The following is a 24,076-nucleotide window of genomic DNA, read 5'->3' on the forward strand; positions in this document are numbered from 1 at the left end:
ATGTTCTTGTCTAACTAAACTTAATACATACACCATCGGTACACAAACTTTATACGTTCATCACCCTTTGGCCCACGTCGAAATAATGCCCCTTCCAAAACTACAAACCAATCCGAATAACAACGTAAAACGGGCTGCTTAACTAATTGCTCGAAAACACGCCGGCAAAACAGATTTGTTTAATTTTTCCTCGTACAACCTTAAATAATTCCGACATTTTTACAGCACAGATCTCAATACCCGTTGAATGGGGCACCTCGTAGGTCTCCAAGTTATCCTTCTTTGGATATCGCGACAGTGCATCCGCTACTACATTATCCCGCCCCCTACAATAAACTATCTTGAAGTCGAATTCTTGGAAATACAATGACCAACGGGTCAGGCGCGAATTCAATAACCTACATGATTTCAAAAATGATAATGACTCATGGTCGGTTATAACGGTTAAGTCTGCAAAGCAAGGGCTTCGCGTTCTGTAACTGTATATCTAGTTTCGGGGTCACGTAACGTGCGACTCGTGAATGCAATAATATTCCGATCACCAGTTTCATTATCTTGCTGGAACAGACAACCTCCCACACCGTAATCGGACGAGTCTGTTTGGATAAAATATGGCTTATTTGAATCAGGGTGTTTCAACATGACAACTGACAAAAGTCTTTTTAGCTAACTGAAACGTTCACTGTTGTTCAGGTCTCCATACCCATTTCGCTCATTTTTTAAGCAATTTCAACAGTGGAACTGTTAATGCAGCAAAATTCTGCCAAAAATGTCTGTCGTAATTTACGACCCCTAAAAACGCACGCAAATGTTTTAAATTCCTGGGCACAGGAAATTCTTGAATGGAAACTATACGTTCCGGATCCATTTTAACTCCTTCCGGAGAAATTATATGCCCTACGAAGTTCACATACTTTCTACCAAAACGCGATTTTTTAAATTTTATAGTAATACCGGCAGATCTAAATTTCCCAAAAATATTCTTTAAATGTCGTAGATGTTTGTCCGGGTTTTTAGAAAATATTAATAGATCATCGACATATGGAATTACGTAATTTTCCACTTCCGATCCCAAAATTATACTCAAACCTCTGAGAAATGACCCTACAGATGTTGATAAACCTTCATACAAAAATCCCGTAAATTTCCGATGATCTTGATTAATACTAATTTGCCAGTAACTAGCAGTAAGGCCCAACGTGCTTAAACATTGGCCGGCTGTGAATTCATATAACAGATCGGCTGGGTTAGGTGGGACCACGTGGTCTTTAACCATTCGTTCATTTAAGAATCTCGCGTCTAAACAAACACGAATATTTCCGTCTTTTTTCTTTACGATAACTAGTGGGCTAACATATTCTGTCTGCGAAGGCTGTATGACACCCCAGTTTATCATTTCCTCGATTTGGCGACGAAATTCTGCCTTATATACATACGGAATCGGGTAAGCTTTTACAAAGAAAGGCGAATAATCGCACAATTTGATGTCATGCACATATTTATTTGTGAGTCCCGGTTGATCAGACAGGATCTGTCGAAATTCCAACAATAACCGATTTAACCTTCGCTTATCAACCTCACTCAAAACTTCCGCTCCTTCGGCCGCATTATTAATTTCTTCTTCCGAACAATAACTAGAAACTTGCATTGGAACATTTTCAACTTCCCCTTCGCTTATTTCGCTCACACTCAAACCTATACCTGGATTAATTTCGCCCGAAAATTCAATAGTGCGCTGCTGATCCTCAACCAACGCACTTAACTTACTTTTTGAAAAATTTATGTCAATTTTATAGTCAACCATGAAATCTCATCCTAAAATTAAATCCCGAATAAGTCCCGGAACTATCAGACAAGGATAATCTATAACAAACTCAGTGTTAGAAAAAGCCTTTTGTTGTTCATGTTTAACTAAAATCATTAAAGCACTGTGAAGTTCCTTAAAAGAAAGAAAATCTTTGAACTTTTCTTTAGGAAAACGGCAGTTATTTATAAAACGCAAAATATAAGCTAATATACGTCTAATTACGTTTAAGGACGAATGATTACTGAGTAAATTATCTAAAAAATTATTATCAACAGAAACCATGAGCGCAGTATTTCTTTTTTCTTCCGACCGCACCTTGGAGATTATTTTTCAAATTAGGCCAATGTTCTTCTGATTTCTTCAGAAACTCGGGACCGGCCCACCATTGCGAATTGGATAAGAGCTCTGAGGGGGATGCCCCACGCGAGGCAATATCGGCAGGGTTTTGAGAAGATACTACTCGTATATGATGCCAGTTTAACGGATCGACTCTTTCTTGTATATAGCTCACCCTATTGCTCACAAAAGGTTTCCATCGATGTGGATTACCCTTTATCTATGATAGAACTATGTTAGAGTCGGTATATGAAAATATGTTGCAGAAAGAAATTTCATTGGCGTATGTATTTAAAACGAACTCAATTAATTCAGAGGATAAGACGGCGGCGCATAATTCCAATCGGGGAATAGTCAGCGTTTTCAACGGTGCTACTCTAGATTTAGAGCAAATAAGATAAACTAAATAGGTATTATCAGTATAAGTGCGTAAGTATAGTACGGAGGCATAACCACGTTCACTAGCGTCGGAAAACGCATGAAGTTCTATTTTATTGTGATCTAATTTATTTATTCCAATATAACTAGGTAAATGAAAATTCATAATTAAGGGCAATTCTGATTTATATCGATTCCAGACTCGAATTATATCATTAGGAGGTTCATCATCCCAACCGAGACCTAAAACCCATAATTTTTGTATTAAATATTTTATAGAGAAGGTGACCGGAGTGAAAAACCCAAGCGGGTCGAAAATTCTCGCCAATTCCGACAAAATATGTCGTTTTGTACAAGACTTCTCGAAGGGCATAAATTTATATGTAAATGAATCGGACGACGGTTGCCAACACAAACCTAAAACTTTAGCAATTTCATCATTGTCAAGCGAAAGAACAGCGGGATTGATTAATTCTGGAGGTAAATGGGATAGTACTTCGGGTTTATTAGTTGCCCATTTATGAGGTTGAAACCCACCCCATTTTAACAAATTTGTCAATTCACCCTGTAAAGAAAACATCTTCCACAGTGGAAGAACCGGATACAATATCATCCACATAAGTGTCATTTGTCAAAACTTCGGACGCGCGGCAAAGAATTACCTTTTCCTCTTCGGCCAGCTGCATAAGAGTACGCAAAGCCAAATAAGGTGCGGAGGACACGCCGTATGTCACCGTACGCAAACGAAAATCTAACATTGGGCTGGATGGATTAAACCGCCACAAAATGCGTTGATCGTTTTGATGTTCGGGCTTTACTAAAATCTGTCGATACATTTTACAAATATCTGCAGTTAAAGCAACTTCGTGTAAGCGAAAATTTAATAAGATTTGTACTATATCTTTTTTCAATTTAGGTCCCACTAAGAGGGTATTAAGCGATACATTATTAACTTTAAAATAAGCGTTGAAAACCACTCGAAGGCGGGTGGATAGGCTATCGGGTTTAAAGATGCAATGATGTGGAATATAATACACTTTATTTGAACTTATGTCCTTCGGAACAAGTTCCATGTGATTTAAATCTAAGTATTCCTGTAAAAAATTAGAATATTCTTTATAAAGTGTGGGGTTTTTTAATAACCGTCGTTCCAATGATAGAACACAGCTAAAAGCGACGACATCTCTACTATTTGAGAAACATGGTTCCTCATGGCGAAAAGACAACGCTACACTAAATCGACCATTTGAATCTCTAGAAACGTTTTCCAAATATATTCTTTCGCATAATTCATCAGCGGGCGATGCTATAGATATTTTAGAAATATTTTCTATTTCCCAAAATTTAAATAAAATTTCATCGAGCGCAGGTTTTTGACACTGACATAAAAGTGTTTGAATGTTAGAGCGGAATTGGTTATTTTCAAATTTACCCATCAGAATAAAACCGAAAATCGTATTGATTGCAACCGGTTCATTATTGTTACCGAAGACCGTTCCATTTCGTATAATTAATGGAAGCAGATCAGCGCCTAGTAGTAAGTCGATGGGTCGCGGTCTATAAAATTCGGGATCAGCGAGCTTTAAATTTTTTATATCATTCCAATTTTCATTTGCTATAGCAAGCAGCTCGAGGGAGATCAGAACAAATGCGAGATAAAATTATTGCGTTAACAGGTATGTTAAAAGTATTTTCATTTATAGAGCGAACGGATAGTGAAACACAGCCTAATTGCGAATTTATTCCAACTTCACCTATACCTTGGATGGCAGATGAAATTTTAATTTTTGGTAAACTTAAGCGATTAACACATTTTTCTGTTATAAAACTTGTTTGCGATCCAGTGTCAATAATAGCGCGGACAGTTTGAAAATTTCCACGATTGTCACAAATTTCCACTAGAGCAGTTGCAAGTAACACATCTGAAGGAGACTGAGAAAAACTAGTTAAAGCTTGCGTGGCATCATCCGAGCGTGAATTATCCACGGTAGCTTGACCACTGGTTGAAGGTAAATTCTGTATGTTACTTGGATCAACAGAGCGATTAAAATGTAACAAAGAGTGATGCCTCTTCTTACAAGTTCTACACAAGGAACTAGACTGACAATCAATAGTTTTATGAACATTACTTAAACAGTTAACACATAGGTTATGTTGTTTTACAATCTGAAAGCGGTCGTGAGGACTTTTGGAATTAAAGTCTGGACATTTGTAAATAATATGATTATTATTACACAGTAAACAATTTTGAGATGAGTTTGTAGTACTTAAAAATGATTTAGAATTGGTTATATAGCGCGAGGATGGCGGTACACCTTGAGTAAATTCTTTTGATTTACCCTTTTGTTTATACGAGCGTTTTATAGTAATTAAGGCATTACAATGATTGTCTAAAAATTGAAAAATATCTTTATAATTAGGCATTGTATCAGAAGTATTGCTGTGAAGCAATCCAAAACGAGTAGCAGTTTCTTGAGGTATTTTATTTAACAGCACATGTGCCAAGATAAAGCCCCACTGTTCTACCGGATGCTGGAGTTCTCGAAGGGCTTCTATATTTTCGGAATAATAATAATAAATTGCGTAAATCATATGGATTTTCCGAGCGCAGTACCGGAGCTTCCTCTATAGCAGACCAATGTGCTTGAGCAAGCAACCGTTTGTTTTGATAACGCTTAACAAGGCTGTTATAAGCGATTTCATAGATCATAGATTTCATACTTGCCTTTCTTCATTTCGCAAGTTTCCGCTTACTACTGGTTCTTTATTTGTATGCAATAAACTATTGCGCCTTTTTCCACATCGTCTACATTATTTTGCTAAACGTGCTGACAAAATTATCCGCGATAACACTGGCAAATCCAAAAAATCTTTACATTCATAAACATGGTGCAAACTTTACGTACCTTACATTTAATGTTTTGCATTACCACATACGACGCGACTTTCCCATCTTTCTTATTTTCAAATTTCAAAGACTTGTTATTAATCTCAATCGATTCTAATTTTTGACACCTATTCGTTAAAAACTTGTTAAAATCGTCTATTTTTGCTAACCCATTACAATTTGCTAATTGATAATCATCATCCCACGAACATTTTGTTCTTGAGTCAACCTTTCTTGACATAATCAAAATCAAAATTCGATCCCACGTATCTACCGGTTCTCCTAATGATTTTAATGCCATAAAATGTCGATTGAATCGATGGTTGGAAAAAATTAAAACGAGACATTATCATCATTTAATGTGTCTAATGAATTTAAAACATGCTTGACCTGATACAACCCGTCGAATAATAAAACTTTTACGCGTTATCTAGCTTTTTAATATTGTAAATCATCGATATAAAATTTGCACCACTATTGGATCTCTCCGTGAAACTTCGGCAAATTCATTGGCGGCTTTACTTCCGGCCCATTACTTGCGTTATTCGACAAATTATCGTTATTTGAGTTATTTGACCCTATCTTCTTTATCGATTGAGGTCTAACTTTCGGAATACGCATGATTTCTTTAGCCGCTGCAATTGTTTCATAAAACAAAGTTTCAAATTGTTCCCTCGAATCTGGTTCTAATTCTTCCTTGTTGACTACCTTTTCCAAGCGCATTAGTAACTGCTATTTTGTTTTCCCCGAATTTGGTAACAAAACCCGCAAATCTAGTCAATTGACCCCTAATTTGACCTCGATTTAAGCTAAGTTGCTTCAATTCTTCCATTTTGTGTTTTTTATCTATATCACTGACTACAAATTCGCAAAATACCTGTTTAATTTGCTACTATTTATTTGATTTGAATGAAAATGTTTTTATTTTACCAACCCACCAAATGATTTTATAATACCAAGCACAAATAAATACATTGCTAATTCGAATACGAAATTTATGAAGGACAAGACAAAGACAGAGACAGAGACTCACCGCTGCTATTCGACCACCTGCATCTGCTCCAGTTCGCTATACCTACTCTCTATGTTCCTCCACATGGAGTTTTCAGGAACCACGACTGTCGTACCCATGCCAATTTCTTGATTGATTCTTCCAAATACGGCTCGAAGGCTATTTTATTATGCCCTTTCGGACTTGTTTTGTGAACAAATATCACGATTTTTCTACTTACAAGCAACTCTGGACCGTATTTTTATATGTCAAATAACAACGATTACAAAACAAGGTGATACAGCATTTTATTCGACTGCTTATTTCTGACTGTTTTATTTTCGCAGTCTCGCTTCTCTTTTAGCCCCCTCCACGCCACTTTACACTGGACGGGTCCGCAACCAGGATAACACTACCGTTTCTTTGATTGTCTACATTACATGCACCAAATAGGTATAAAAATCAAATAAGCCAAAAAGACCCGGGACGGAATTCGAATTTTTTGGGTCATATTTCAGGTATCGGACGAAACTTGGTAGTACCAACCCTGTCTTACCCGCCCAAGCTTGGATCGGTCGAATATTCGATGAGAAGAGCATTCGATCTAGGGTTTTATGAGACAACACCTACCCGCTAAGTTTTCCTAGATTACTCAGTATTCAATACTGAGTTAACGGTAATTTAAAATAAATTAAATTAGATAAACTAGTGTGTATTATTTCCTGCACAAACTTCAATAGTTTAACTTTAAATCAAAATTTAGAAATAATTAAATTTCCATTGACTCGAATCGATGGGTTATTTATTAAGTTAAAAGGTGGCAAAGTACTTACAAAATTATATTTGTCTAAAGATTCTCAACAAGGTTTGCTTTCTCTAGAATCTAGAATTCTCACAACAATTACTACTCACAAAGGGTTATTTCCTTTAGAATTCATTCTGGTGTAACAAAATTTCAAAAAAATATAAAATTATGAACACTGCTTGAAGGTATTGTTGGTGTTTTGTTTTCTAGATGTGGTACTAATTACCGGTAAAAATTTTAATGAATAAGAATGTAGATAGGGTCAGGACCATACTCAACCCTCCGTCGTCGGACACCCCTCGAAAAAATCGTTTACAAAGTCTATTCTAAAAAATCAAAATTAGACACCTTCGTAGAGATGTATTGAAAGTTAATATGAAATAAAGCATTTGTTATTTATAATCAAGCTAAAACCAAAAGAATAAGTTTAAAAATGTTTACAAATCTATTTTTTTTCATACGTATACAGAGTGTACATAACGAATGTTACATATTTCAAGGGTATAATCTAGAACCCAAATGGTGTTGATTTAACCAAACTTGCTTAAATCTTCTTCATCATCATCATCTAGTGGTTGGTCCTTTAAAAGTCCCATAGCACTGCGGCCTAATTAGGCCTATTGTGCGTCCCACTACTAGTCCTATTCAGCAAGTAGATTTGTCCTTTTTACAAAGTCCAAAAGCTTCCTTGCTGACACTTCTCTCAGCTCCTTGGGTTCCAAATAGGGTCTCCCAAGGAGCGCCATTCTGCTACGTGCAAATCCCGGGCACTCGCCCAGGATATGCAGAGAAGTTTCATCCGCCGATTCACATCCTCGGCAGACCGGACTGTCTACAAGCTTTAGTCTATGTAGATGTTTCTTAAAGTGACAGTGTCCCGTTATGAGTCCTGTCACTCTCCTGAGCCGGATTCTATTCAAGCTCAGTAACTCAATCGCTCTTCCATTCGAAGGATACTCCATAAGCTCCTTGGAATGGCTATGTCCTGGCCTTGAAGTCCAGTATTTCCTATGTTCTGTCTCTGTCCATTTGCCCATAGCCCGCCTGACCACACTGGGAGATGTGCCACAGAAGGGCTCCGGGCCAATGAACACTGTTTCGGATCCCTTCCTCGCAAGTTCATCCGCTTTCTCATTTCCACAAATGCCTTTGTGCCCTGGCACCCAACACAGTCTGACTGTATTGTTGGTGGCCAGTTCAGTTAGCATTTGTAAACAGTCCCACACCAGTTTTGAACTTACCTTGTGTGCGGCTAAAGCTTTAATTGCAGCTTGACTATCAGAGAATATATATATGAGTTTACGTCTATAACCTCTACGTACATTCTCTGCCAGACACGCCATTATTGCGAAGATTTCTGCTTGGAATACAGTAGGGAACTCCCCCAGACTGTAGCTTGCACTCCATCTGGGTCTGAGTCCATATATTCCTGCACCCGTCCCTCTGGTCATTTTGGAGCCATCTGTAAACCATACTAGGCTCCACCTTTCCAGGGTATTAAACCTTTCCTCCCACTCGCTTTGATCCTCTATTCGAGTCTCAAATGGCTTGTGGAAGTGAAACTTTGGAACCATCTTGTCGGATACCATCCCAAGAATTGGTTCCGACATAGATGTATCTTTGATCCTGGAGTGGGAACCACCCCTCCAGTCATCATTATTCCTGAGTCGATATGCTGCTAGCCGCGCTTCTCTCTCCACCACTATATGCAGCGGTGGCAGATTTAGCATGACTTCTAGTGCAGCTGGAAAACACAACAGACCACAGCGAAGGAAAAACTGAATAGAATTCAGAGATTGGCCTGTTTAGGTATAACGGGGGCGATGGCATCGACCAAACTTGCTTAAATGAAGAATGTCGCAAAACAAAGTGTCTTTATTTCTTGTTTTCTCCTTAACCCAGTTAACAAATTTGAACAAAATTTACTAGTTTTTCGTCATGAAGTATGTAGTGATTATGTTTTTATTAGGTTAAATCATACAGGGCGTTTACTTTACTACATCCCTTTGTCAATATTCATCTGTAACTTTTTTGTACGTTTAAATTTTTAGAATTTTTTGTGTGAATTTTATTCTACACAAAAAATTTATACCTATCAAAAGTCGAAATTATGCTCGGTTATGAAGGTATTACAGAAAATATTTATTAACACATTCCCCATATTTTTTAGAAATAGCTACGTATCCATAAGAACATGACAATTTCGATAAGTAACTGCCAAGTTTGTATTTTGCAAAAATTTGTTTCTGAAAATGCTCCGTCACAATGAATTTTCGAATTATGAAATGAGATTCATGATAGTGGACGCGCTGCTAAGAGAACATTATGAAGAACTTTATCTCAATCGCAGACAGCCTTGTCATACATTGTTTGCTTCTTTATTAACCAGATTAGGAGAAACTGGAAACTTTCGGTATAATTCACGAAATGGAAGGTACGTTCAAAGAAGGGTACAAGACGAAGAACAAATTGTAGGAAGACTAGAAGAAAATCTCGAAATTAGTATTCGTCGTTTGTCAGCAGTCACAGGAGTTGGCCGCAAAACCGTTTCAACTATACACGCAGCAGTTTCAATATTTCTATTTTCCCTCTGTACAAACTTTACTTGAACCAGACCGCGAACGATTTCTCCAGTTACATAACGGGTCACACTTTTCTTGGGAGAATTGCCTTTACAGATTAAGCTGTTTGTACCCGTAGAGGTGTTTTTAATTGGAAAAACTCTCACGTGTGGGGCGAAGAAAATCGACACTTAATAAAAGAGCATTACTTCCAACACGAATTTTCGGTTAATGTCTGGTGCGGAATTATAGGAAATTCCTTCTGCAAGAACTTTCTGGGACTCTCGAAGAAGTGCCCATTAATACTAAATGTAAAATTAATACTAGACGATAAATGTGGTTCCTGCTCATTTATAGCTATTATTTGGTGGTCGAAGTAGTAACTTTCCTTGGCCTTCTCGCTGTCTGGATTTTAATGTTTTCAACTCTATAACATCTAATACGGGAGAAGAACTTTGGGATGGACTAAAGACGCCGTACAACAAGTTAGACGAACGTATAATTCGTTTCCTATTCTCAAGTTTCATAAAATGGTTCAGGAAATGTATCGGAAGAAAATGAGGGATACGTAGAAAATTTAATATAGATTAATAGACTTTTTATTACTGCCACTTTTTAGATTATTATGTTATTTATTATGGATACGTAGTTATTTCCAAAAACCATGCGGTATGTGTTAATAAATATTTTCTGAAATATCTTCATAACCGAGCATAATTTCGACTTTCGATAGGTATACATTTTTTGTGTAGAATAAAATTTTCTACCTATTTCTGATAGTTGCGTGTAAAAATTTAAACGTACAAAAACGTTGCAGAAGAATATTCACAAAAGGTGGTAGTAAAATGAACGCCTTGTATGATTTAATCTAATAGGAACTTAATCACTGCATACTTCATGAAGAGAAACTAAGCAACAGCACATCTTGCTCAAATCGGTTAACTGAGTTCTGAGTTAAGGAGAAAACAAGAAATAAAGAAAGAAACTTTAACACCTTGTAACTTTTTTGTATGTAACATTCGTTAGGTAGGTGACATCCTGTATAATTAATACAAAATAAAAAATAAAATAAAATCAGGTAAAAAACCTACATATTAAGACACTTAGGTTCTATTAGAAGTAAATTCAACCAGAATCATCGATCTCAGGTTTATTACACCACAACAAGAAGAATTTGGTGTAGCAAGATGTGATATCGTGCTTCAAGAGTCGTGTGCGGCCGGGAATTACCGTGAACGTTAGTCTCAAAGAACCTAAACTGTTTCTCAGCAATTTCAAACGTTCCGCTTCGACCACCGAATACGTGTGACACTTTCCACGACACTATGTAGTTGCACACAGATACCCTCATCGTCGCCAGCAACGTCGACGATGGCGTTCATATCCGTGGAGCCGCGGATAAGTACAAGCTCCTGTCTCAAATCGACGATAATTTTCTGGATATCTTCCCCGAATTCAGTACGTATCCTTAGAGGGATGCATACGTCGAAATTACCCTCGGCATCCGTGAAATGGTCACCGACAATCCAGCCGACATTTTCCAACGTGGTGTTTTCATTTTTACTGATTGACGATAGTTCTTCATGATGGTCGTTAGGCCGGGGTTTCGCGATCTATCCATAGGTATATCATTCAACTCAGCGAAATGCCTATTAAGTCGAACTTTACAGTCGCCGAATATCAGCTTTGATACACAGGAGATTACAATACGTATCCTACTGCTGAATCAGGATGCGGATTTCATCGTTGTTGTTCAAGTTCGTCGCCGAATACGGGCCGTGGGAACGCTTCTCGAAATTTATTATGGCGTTATCGAAGATCGGCTTCTCCAGAACGTTTAGAATATTAGAATTCATTGCGACGACGTCGACGATGACTTAACAGTACCACTTTGTAGCTCAGAGAGTACAAAATCTTCCTATTTTGCGATTTGAACCCTTAAACGGCACAGGTAGACCATTTGATTTCGCTCCAGGTGACGCTTTTAAACGTTTTCGGTTGTGAACGATAGCGAGCCCAAAGCCACTCCGAATTCTAAGTCCCATTCCTCTTCAGGTACAACCTTATCATAACTTCTTCACGGAAATTGATCAAATCCCTGTCTTGATCCACTATTTAAACGGTGACTCCCTCGATGCGACGCTTGTTTGTGATGACGCCCCAGTAGACTAACAACTCTAAACGGAATGTTAATTTGCAATTTGAGCTACAATTTACAATATTTATAGGCGTCACTGATGTCCCTGCTCGGGTCCCAATTTTTTTAAAATAAAAAGACTGGTTTGATTAATTTATGAAGCATTTTTATGCACCATAAGACTAGTGTGATTGTGGTAAAGACAAGCATTGGATTACATCAGATGTGCCAAAACGCCGTTGCATGGTGATTGTCAGCAAGAACAGCGAGATAACTGTTACATTGAGCAAAACACAAAGTTGTGAGTCCGTTCCTTTTTCCTAGTTTCAGATAAAACGGTGTTTGCAAGGTAGTCAAATTATAACGTACCTAAAATTCTATTTGTTTTACATTAATGTAAAATACAACGTTCACTTCATTTGAGTTGCCAAAATGTTAGAATTAAAAGACTTAATTAGAAAACGGGTCTCTAAAAGCGCGATTAATACATCTTACCAGACAAGTGAATATAAAACTGATCTTCAAATAATCGAATTACAACAAAGACTTGCAAGGACCGTATCATTCATTGCTGAATTCGATCAAGTACAATTATATTGAAAGCCTGGATGAAGAACCAGGAAATCAGTTTGAGGAACGCGAGAAATTTGAATCGGGTTTTTTCCAAATTAGTTCGTTGGCACAATAAATTATAAATACAATAAGGTTTTCAGCAGCTAATTATGAAACAGCAGTATGCAATAGGTTCAATAAAAATGCTGTTGTTGCAAAATCATGTAAATGCGTTTTTCAATCTGGAAATATACAAAGGGAATCGTCCAGATACGCGATATGTTAGGCAATGCCGAAAGGCACTTACGTGCCTTAAATATCTTGGGCCAACCCACTAACCAATGGGATATATTAGTTGTGCATATCCTACGTTCCTACGTTAGAAGATGTTACTTTATTTTTAAACGATTTAGCAAAAAATGAAAATTCGCCGATAAATTCAATCACACACGTTTGTTCCTTTTGCGAAAATGATTACAAAATTTATGACTGTGATTTATTTCTAAAATTTTCTACACACGAGAGATACGGGATGGTAAAAAATTAAATCTATGTTTAAATTGCCTAAAAAGAGGTCATACTCAAAAGCAATGTCGACTAGGGCCGTGTGGTAAGTGTAAAAAACGGCATAATACATTATTGCATTTTAAAAATACAACAAATACACCTGCACAAGCTAATGCAGGCGATCGCAAGAGTGCAAATCCAGGGACAAATATTGTTTTGACGTCGGCTAGTAAGCAAGAGCAGGTATTGTTGTCATTTGCTTTGGGACAAGTACTTGATAAAAATGGAAAAATACATTCCGTACGGTTTCTTTTGGACCCATAGGTTCCCAAAGTTGTTTTATAACGCAGAACGCAAGTAAAAGGTTAAAATTGGATGAAATCAATGTGGAATTCAATGTTGCTGGAATAAATAACACATTGTCACAAATATCAAAGCGTTGTGATATTAAAATTAGTCCGAATCATAACAATTTTAGTAAAAAAATAACGTTTTGCCAAATATAACAACAAATCTCCCAACTGTAAAAAATAAGTAAAAATTTGTCATATTCGCCTGGCAGATCCAGGATTTCATAAGCCAGCAGCGGTAGATATTTTGATAGACGCTGATGTTTATTGGGACATCATAGGCGTAGGGCAAATTCGGTTAGGCAAGGGTTATCCAGTATTGCAAAAATCTAGCTTGGGGTGGATAGTGTCGGGACCTACAACAAGTCTAAGGCAACAGACAATTCAATGTAAAGTTGCAAGTACGATCGAAGTGCAGTTGGCTCTATTCTGGGAATTCGAAGAAATATCCATAAATAATCTTTGGTCTGATTAGGAGCGCGCCTATGAAAATCATTTTAAAACAAGTACTAGACGTCTCGAGAATGGTCATTTGGAGGTTTCGATTCCTAAGGGGCGACGTGACGAAATTGGGCGATTCATATGACCAAGCTAAACATCATTTCTTGAGGTTAGAGCGAAAATTGCAAGGTTCTCCGGTATATAAACGGTATATAAACTTTATGAACCATGAGTTATGAGTTATTAGGACATATGTCGGTAGTCTCGCTAGACGAGTCAGAAAATTGTGTTTCTTATTATTATTATATGCCTCACCATGGGGTAACGCAGTAACGCGAGAGGCGAGCTTATCTTCGGGTGTATCATTAAACAATTTACAAATGGTCAGACCCACGATACAGGATGACCTGTTATCTATTTTGTTGAGATTTAGACCGCATCGTTTCGCTTAAAACTTATACGTTAAATACCGTCTCACTTATGGAACTGCTTGTGCTCCGTTTCTAACCATACGATACGACAACAGTTAGCGAAAGATTGTGAGAATGAGCATCCACAAATTTCTGAAATTATAAAATGTGACTTTTATGTGGATGACTTGATCAGCGGTTTAGATGCCATCGAGGGCATTCGGTATGTTCTTGATGAAACAACAAAATTACTACAATCGGGTGGTTTCAGTTTAAGAAAATGGCGGTCAAATAATTCGAGTCTTGTAGAAAATATTGTCGGTCAATGGGAACTAGATACCATTTTACAATTTAACGACTAAAAAATCAAAGATATTAGATCTAATCTTGTCGTCAGAAAATGACGTGTGGAAGAACATAAATACAGACATTACTCAACCTATTACAAAACGATTACTATTTTCTTGTATTGCGCGTATTTTTGACCCTTTGGGCTTGCTAGCAAGCAACAAAAATTAAGCGGAGTTATTACCAGCTAAGGAGAAAAGGTAGCAGCACAGTACAAAAATAGCATAAATAAGCAAACGGCAATCAGGATAAAGGAATATTGTTGTTAAAAGTAGGCAAAGCCTATTCGAGGTGCACGTTCGGTAGTGGGTGACAGATTTCTCCTGGAAGCGGTGTTGTTCGCAGCGAAACTTCCTGGGTCTATCCGTCGTTGAACGGCTAATACTTCACGTCTTCCACTGTCAGTGCTATTCACAACTAAACCAGCAGTTTCGGTAATGTGCATACAACGTATGTTAAGGTGTAGTCTCTCCGATATCAATTGAAGAACCAAGAGGATGACAGTATGTACCAGGTTCGGTCGCTGGCGCAGCAACTCGGGATTGAAATATTTGAAAAACTTGTTCCTATATTTATTTAGCCATACCCATATACAGGTCTGGTCGAACTAAACGTGGAGGTGGTAGAAATGTATACGCGCAGTTGAAGAATGCGAGCGCGGGCAAACGAAATACAAATACAGTTGCATTGGGGCAATAAATCTCAGCCGTTGACAAATGGTCGACAAATTGCCCAGCAGTGTAGCAATGCGGCAATGCGGAATTTGGTGTGATTCAGGTAATTTTAATTTATTATAGGCACATTTTATTAATCATTGATATTACAATTGGAAAGGGAGAAATAATATTATTACAACATGGCATTTTGGAGGCCTTTTGAATCGGAACAAAACGAAATTTACCATCATAATAAAATTGTTTGAGGACATAAATAATTAAAATATGTTGTTGGCCAAATGAACATATACAACGTGTCCCAAAAGTATGGAAACAGCACAATAACTTCGAAATATGCATTTTGAGGAAAAATTATTCAGTCAAAAGATTTAGGATTTTTCCCTGGCTATTCAATGGTGGCCCTAGATTTGACATTGACCTTGACCTTCAAGGTTATTTCAAGGTCAAGTTAATTTTTTCAAATGGGATGCCCTACTTTTGATCCCGGAAATGAAAAGAGCGGAAAATTTTACGTTCAGATATGTCCTTGACCATTTTCCAAGATGGCGGACGCGATTCCAAAAAATTAACCGATTTACGCCAAATTTGGTATAGGGGGGTTTTTGGGGTCGCTGACTACGAATATGAAATCTGTTTTTGAGGAATTTTAGGGCAAGATGGCGGATCCAAGATGGCGTACGCGGTTCCAAAAAATTAACCGATTTACGCCAAATTTGGTATAGGGGGGTTTTTGGGGTCGCTGATTACGAATCTGAAATCTGTTTTTGAGGAGTTTTAGTCCAAGATGGCGGACGCGATTTCAAAAATCAACCGATTTTTGCCAAAATTGATGTAGTACGGTTTTTGAAGGTGAAGGTCACGGTCAAATCAAGGGTCACCGTCAGATAGCCAGGGAAAAATCCTACAACGTTAGTTATGGTCATTTTTTTTGCAACCAGTTGTTTTCAAGACAGCGCGCCTAACCATGCGTGACCTTGAATTGACCTTTAATGACCATCAGAGGTCAAATTCGGAAAATGGTCAAGAACATATCTGAACGTAAAATTTTCCGCTCTTCATTTCCGGGGTCAAAAGTAGGGCATCCCATTTGAAAAAATTAACTTGACCTTGAAATAACCTTGAAGGTCAAGGTCAAATCTAGGGTCACCACTGAATAGCCAGGGAAAATCCTAAATCTTTTGTCAGAATCATTTTTCCTCAAAATGCATTTTTCGAAAGTTACATACTTTTGGGGCACCCTGTATAGTCCAACCAAATTACACTTGGAGAAAAAAAAAATTGTTACCTGGACTTTTATAATTGGGAATGGTAAAAGGGTTTAAATAAACCTAAAAAAAGTAAATGCGTGAGCAGGGGCGGCTAAGGGTTGATTTGGAAGGTTGAAAAGTTATGAAAAATTGTACCATTGGGATTTCTGGCGAAAGTTGACGTCAAACAAAAAAGTATCCAATACAAAAGTTGTAGATCATGCAAAAATCTACAACTTTTGTAGAAGTCACTTTTTAACATAACCTCCAAATTTCCGAGAAAAATGCGAAAAACAGGTTTTTTTCGTTTTTTATTTCTCATTTCCGCAAAACTAATTTAATTTTGACGAAACTTGGTGAAAGTATACCTTTCTCTGTCTTAAATAACCTCAAATTTTTTTAGTTAACAAAATCAAGAAGTTTCTGAGATATTAATTTTTTTCAGCCTAAAACACTTTTTTCAAAGAAAAATTCTACTTAAATTTCAAAAATCTGTAATAACATTTCAAAAACATGGTCAAAAATGCAAAAAAAATAAAAAATGACTTGCAACAATGAATTTTTCAGTTTATTGTTGATAATTTGTTTAAATTAAAAAACATCCAAAACTGATTACACCATTCAATTCTACGGAAAGAAATAAAAAAAACAGTCTCATTGTTTGACCCATAACTTTATTTTTGTACAGTATTGCTATAAACATCCAAGTCGAATTACAAATGCACAAATGATAAATTATCTCAGGATGATTTGAGATTTCGGCAATATAAAGTATTAACTGCAAAGTCTACTATTGACGTGAAATCCGAAAACCCAAAATTTTACAAAATCGTTAATTTTTTTCTGGCTTTATTTGAAAACGAATTTTAAATAAATTGCATATTTACACTGCCACTTTTTTCGCTCTATCCAATGGCGTCAACATTTTTGCAATCCCACATTTCGTCTTCGACGGGCCATCATCAGATTAATTTTCTTTAAATATATCGCTGCTATTTTTATGACAAAATCTAGTCATTTTTAATTCTGTATTAGATGATATTACTATTGTAATCGCTTAAATAGATTTTTAGCTATCATTAAAAATTTTTCCTGAGTACGGCTCTGAACGCTTTCAAAATACCTATATCTATTGGAGGAGAGAGATGAGAGAATAAAAGTCAATACAGCACAAAATATCCAACAATTTTTTTAATCCAAAATTTAAAAAATTGTACCTAATAAAAAAATAATGCGAATTTATCAAATATTTTATTATTTCTAATTAGTTAATTAGTACGAGTATTGCTAACAGTAGTAAAAAATTGTTGGATATTTTGTGCGGTATTGATTTTTATACTGTTATGACTTACTTACTGACTTATAACTCAGGAAAAATTTTAAATTATAGCTTAAACAAGCTAAACACTTCTTAAGCGATTACAATAGTAATATCCCCTAATTCAAAATTAAAAATGACTAGATTTTGTCATAAAAAGCAGCGACGGATTTAACACATTGTAAATATGTAATTTATTTTAAAAATCGTTTTCAAATAAAGCCAGAAAAAATTAAACAATTTAGCAAAATTTCGGGTTTTTCCGGATATCTCCGGAACTACCCGGAATTTTAAAACTTTCTAAACAGCATATTGTTGGGTATAAAAAAACAACTTTTTTCTAATTTGAGCCACTCCGTATCTTTTACCGTTTTCTAGGTCCGAATGCTATCCCATCCTTATCTTGGACTCACTGTATATCTATGAATTCATCAAACTTCAAAAAAAATAAGTACACTAATCGATTCTACGGAAAAGAAAATATTTATTTTTATTTATTCACTATTCGACTTATGTTTATAGCAATACTGTATAAAAATAGTTTTGGGTCAAACAATGGTGTAATCAGTTTTTGAATGTTTTTTAATTTAAACAAAGTATCAACAATAACTGAAAAATTCATTGTTGTCATTTTTTACTTTTTTGCATTTTTGAGCTGTGATTACAATTTTTTTTTATTTCACCAAAAAGTATGTCAAAACGAAAAAAATTATTACCGGCAGAATTCTGTACGATTTTTTTAAGTAGAATTTTTCTTTGAACGTGTTAATTCTTTAAACATTGAAAATTAATTTCTAAAAAACGAAATTGTCACTAGATTTAAAATTTAAATATGTTATTCAGAACTGCTTTAACTATTAACTAAAAATTTGCGTACGTGTCTTAAGCCTAGAGTTTATTTGAAGGAACTACCTTATACGAAGGCGGTGTTGTTCACAGCCAAACCCAAGTTGCTGCCGTACCATCCAACATTTAGAGTTCAAACTGGACTTGTACTGAGGGTTGCTTTCGCTGTACAGCAAAAATAAAACGTGCTCTCAACGGTACAAATAAAGTATTTTATTTGAAAACAAAACTTGTGAAAAAAGACGTGTTGTCGGTTCGAGTGTTTGCTGGAGAGTCCGTCTTGGCGTGGATTCGCTCGCAGAAGTACCTGGTCATTGGCACCAATCTGCCGGGGTCGTCTTCCGGGAACCCTGGTGCGTCCGGGCGGCGCCGGCATCTCGCTGGCGCTCTTGACGTTGTACTTAAAAATCACTTGCAACATGTGTACCCACAATATCAATACAGAACAAGTAAAAATAGGAAAATACAATTTGTTTGCTTATTCCGGATTACTAGTCTTCAGGGTGGTCCGTGGAGTGGATGTCTTCGAGTTCTGGTAGCAAACTGAGGATTCCAGCCAATGTGGCCTATTTCTCGGTTTTTTCTTGGTTTGACTTTTAAATGACCTTGAAATAACCTTCAAATGACCTGATGCAGACAAACTGACCTCGGATTCAAACTCAGCTATCCCAAAAATCTATATAACAGGCGGTTAGACTTAATTGCTTGGCTTTTCTCAACTTGACCTTGAGCTGACCTTCAAATAACCTGATACAGACAAACTGACCTCGGATTCGAACTCGGCGACTCCAAAATCCTGTATAACGTGGTCGGACTTGATTGCTAGGATTTCTCTCAATTTGACCTTGAAATTACCTTGAAACAACCTTAAAATGGTCTGATACAAATAAACTAATGTCCGATTCGGACTCGGCGACCCAAAAAAACTGTAATCCAAGATCCTTTGATTTAATGTACTTCTCAATTTGACCTCTAATTAACCTTGATCCTGAATAGGAAGGAGGGGGGAGGTTCCGTTTGGAATGAAATCGATTAGTTATTGGATATAAATAATTTAAAAAAATACATTTTTAGGCCAAAAAATGAAGGGAGCCGAAATCCGGCCTAATTGACCCTCCCCCTTTGTTTACCTAATATTTTTGGTGTTATTTTTAAGGAAACAAAATTGTATCTTTTTATTTTTATTCAGAGAAACTACCTTTGAAGAATGGTATATTCGTATTGTTCCATTGCAACCGAGTGCTAGATGTACTTGTATTTTGTAATTTGTTCACAAAATATGTCAGTAAACAAAATAATTATTAAAATTTATACATTTTTGTAAAAGTGGCGTCTACAAAACAAACAATATTTATTGGTTGCTTGGAAGCAGTCTATTTATACCTCATAAAATAGGAAAAACAAAAATAAACATTTTTAGGATTCTGATGTTACCTCTTAAATGAGGTGTTACAGATACTGACTTAGCTTTACTTAGCATTGAAGTGGTTCCTAGGCTCACAATGATACGTATCCGCCCGTGTCTCATAGTATTTTCACGGTCATTCACTAGAAATTCGTTGGTATATTCAATAATAAGAGGCTAACTCGTTGGTATATTCAATAATAAGAGGCTAACTCAGAAGTGGTGTTTACCCTTTAAGTATTTTATCTACAGTGTAGGTAAGTACCGATGGTCTATCAGAAGTTACGTGAGAGCGATAAAGTAAGCCCTAGAAATCCATGTGATAGACAAGGATGGCTATAATGAAGGCGTCTAATAGTCAACGCCCATTTTGCCCTTCCACAAATAAGTGAATCTTATTTGTGGAAGGGCGAAACGGGCGGTGACTATGACACGCCTTCATTATAGCCATCCTTCTCTATCGCACGGATTTCTATGGCTTACTTTATCGCTCTCACGTAACTTCAGATAGACCATCGGTACTTTCCTACCCTGTATATACCACCTCACATGACATAACTTCCTGTGGTGGTGTTTACAGAGCCATCCACAAGGCACTCATGTATATTATGTTTAAGATAGTGTTTATACAACTGGCCCCTATTTCTCCTATTGAGTTAGGTTGCAATTGAGTGGTGTATTAGATATGTACAAGTCTGTTTTATAGCTTATTTCCCCTGGGAGCCTCATTTTCAAGTTGCGCCTAAGAATTACTGAACTTTTTCGAGTTCTAGAGTAAAACTAAACTATTTAGCTTGTGCACTCCAGTTTTATTAACACACATGTGATGCTATGTGATGTCATTAAATTACAGTTTTCCTGACTGTTACCTTAACAATTGTTTATGAAACTCTTATTTAACAGTTAATGTTTATCCTGTCTCTCATTGAGGTTGTTTTTTTTTTTTTCAGTCTTCCATGAAGGAGAAGCCGCCCATGCCGTTAAGCGATTTACAGGGTTGTATACTGGACCATACTTTGACCCTACAACTACTACTAATATAACGACCCAGCTCGGGACCCATGCGTATATCCCCTGTAAAATTAAACAACTTGGTAACAAATCTGTGTCATGGATAAGGAGACGAGATGCCCATATTTTAACAGTAGATAGATATACCTTCATAGCTGATGATAGATTCCAGGCATTCTTTGTTGAGGCAACGGACACGTGGACTCTACAAGTAAAATACGTACAAGCTAGGGACGCCGGTCAATACGAATGCCAAGTTAGCACAGAACCAAAAATGAGCCATTTTATTACATTAAATGTAGTTGGTAAGAAAAATAATCACCTTTGATTGTTTAAATGTGCGAGATTGTTATGTATTTTCTGTTTTTACTGAAATTTTCCAAGCCTGTGCCCAAAATTTGAGAGCACCTACGAAGATGGTTTTCGGCTTACAAAATTCGTGTTTCCTAGTACTTTAAGATGCTAATTGGCAGAATTGAAAAATCTAAGATGGCGGACATAATATGGCGCCTAGAAGTATGAGAAAAATAAAGAATTGTCCGATAAACTTCTCACAGTAATTAGATTAACGACAAATTCATACCCAAATAGTCTGAACAGGTGCCCTTGACATCGTTGGACATGAGTATGGAGTTATTTTTCAAAAATTCAAGATGGCGAATTTCATATAGTGACTTATAAGGCTAAAAAGCCTGAAATCGTCATTCAAAGGGAAGTAAACTGTCGATTTCACCCATAAACCTTATCTGAACAGATATTTCTCATGTTTTTCAGGTCGCTGGAACGTGACGTTGAGTTTGTTTGATGGTATAATATCATATATCGATTCTAACCTCAAAAACATTTAAAAAATCTCGATTTTTCGTTGATATAGCGAGCTAAACCTCAAAAGAATAGACAATTTTCATGGTTTTAGGGTCGCTGAAACATTATAATGAGTTTTTTTGATGGTATCACACTGATCCTAACCTCAAAAGTATTTGAGAAATCTCGATTTTTTTATTGATATAGTGAGCTAAACTTTAAAAGAATAGACAATTTTCATGTTTCTATGGTCACTAAAATGTGAAATAGAGACGATTTGATATTGTGGTGTTTTTTCCAGTTAATTATTTGTCAAGAAAGCAATTTTTCTAATCTATAGTCAAATAAATGTCATCTAGAATAACTTTTCATTATAAACGTCATTAAGAGATGTACCCAGTGAATATTCCATGACACCCGATCAATTTGTGATAATTTCAACAATTGAGATACGATCTTTCGGTGAGCAGGCGTTAGAATAATCCTGTTACTAATCAGTATTGCAGAATTTTTGAATTGTTTGCATTAGAGAATATTTTCATTTTCAATTTCTTACCTACGATAGGAATAAAGGCATGGTTTTCTTGAATACCATTTATAGATGAAATATGAGGATATTTTCGATTGAGGATCTTTCGAGTCCTTTCATGATCTCCTTTGCTGTAATAGAATATTGGCATGTTTTTAAATTTCTTCGAGCCCAATTGAAAAGAGATTTTGCATCCAAAATCACATCATTTGGTTTGACTTGAAGACTATAACGAGTTGCCTCTCTTTTGAGAGTCGCTCCTAAACCATCGCAGAGGCCTTTCCCATGAGGAGTTGCATGAAAGTGCCACTCAGCTTCAAGTTTGAAATCTGTCTCATGCTCCATCAAATAAAACATATTAAATCTATTTTTAAAGTGCTGTTTAGCTCCATCAGTCCCATAAATGATTTTTTTACTCTTGGGCAGACTTTATTTCTGGTATCATGGTCTGTTGCATCAGATATACTGATGCTGTATCATGAGTTGTAGTATCTTATAACAGAATAGCACTATAATGTTTTGTCTCCTCACCACAACGATAATAAAACAGAACTGTGAAAACTGTACACTGATCATTATTATAGTGAAAGGCCTGTGCAGCATCTTGTGCTACATAAGCATAATTTTCGGCGAAATCACATTGGAGTAGCACCTCGTCTTCTCTCAAATTTTCTTTCTTGTCACGGAAGAATGCTGCCTGAGCCTTTGAGATAAAATCATGAGTGATAAGCTGTATCAGATTTTCACTCAATTCAGAAGCAAAATCTCCAGGACTTAGACATTGTTTCTTCAACGTACATCGATCAGTGCTTGTCCATGTACTGAAAATGACCTGTGGAAGGTTCGATTTTTTAAGTGATTGAAATACAATATCTGAAAATTTTTCAAGGTTTGGACATGTTTCGCACTCAAGTAATCGACAAGCAACTGTCTTATTTCGACACAGAACATACTCAATTCAGTCTTTGTAGTCTTTAAATACTGCTTTTGAACCATTGCACAACATTTTTGATTTAATTTCGTCAAACATGGTTTTAAAATTTTGATGTTCTACACAAACACACACACTGTGAGTCCCAGATTTACCTGCAGTAACACACCACTCTGGTCGAAGTTCAGCAAATTTGGATAGTCCAATGGGATATTCCTTGAATTTCTCTTTGAACTGATTATGGAGGTCTTTAATATTACACAATAATAAACGCTTCTGCATCTTCTTACCATCTTCATCATACACAATAACCGTCCCTTTTTTGTGTGGCATAAGTCTGCTATTCACGTTATTTTCATAAAAATCAATTACTTTAGAAATAGTGTTGTCTGGTAGATTTTTTCCTTTTTTAATTGGTGGAGATGCTAATACACCAACGGTTTCTCTAAGATCTTTCCCTTTTTTGGCCGTATGATAAGAAGTATCGAACTCTTCAGGGATTTCACGAATAGTCCAACAGGTTGGAGCTATCATGAGTATTGATACCTTCAGTGGATCATGGTCAGGTAAACTTCGAAATTTTTCTTTTAGACCTTGAAGAAGTTCTTCCAATTGTTCTTCTCTTGACGAACGTGATTTTTTAGGGGGTGACATATCATCTTCGATATAATCATTTAAATCTTAGCTAACAGTTGTTCCAGGAGCAGGTTCACGTTGAGTCTTATAACATAATTTCCTGCAATCGTTACACATTCTAGCATTTAAAGAAAGATGTGGAAATTTATTCAGAAGATTTTT

At 36.4% G+C, this 24,076-nt stretch overlaps 1 protein-coding gene across 4 annotated transcripts in view; it reads left to right on the forward strand.

Moving 5' to 3' along the window:
• Positions 1-24,076, forward strand: part of LOC108910846 (hemicentin-2) — a 110,964-nt gene that overhangs the window by 75,282 nt on the left and 11,606 nt on the right. For all 4 annotated transcript variants that reach the window (XM_018715591.1, XM_018715592.1, XM_018715590.1 and 1 more), the window contains one exon: positions 20,954-21,319. In XM_018715591.1, coding sequence (XP_018571107.1) covers positions 20,954-21,319 — 366 coding nt within the window. The remainder of the gene's footprint in view (positions 1-20,953; positions 21,320-24,076) is intronic.

This window comes from Anoplophora glabripennis, unplaced genomic scaffold, assembly GCF_000390285.2.
Source record: "Anoplophora glabripennis isolate ALB-LARVAE unplaced genomic scaffold, Agla_2.0 scaffold483, whole genome shotgun sequence".
Lineage (NCBI taxonomy): Eukaryota > Metazoa > Arthropoda > Insecta > Coleoptera > Cerambycidae > Anoplophora > Anoplophora glabripennis.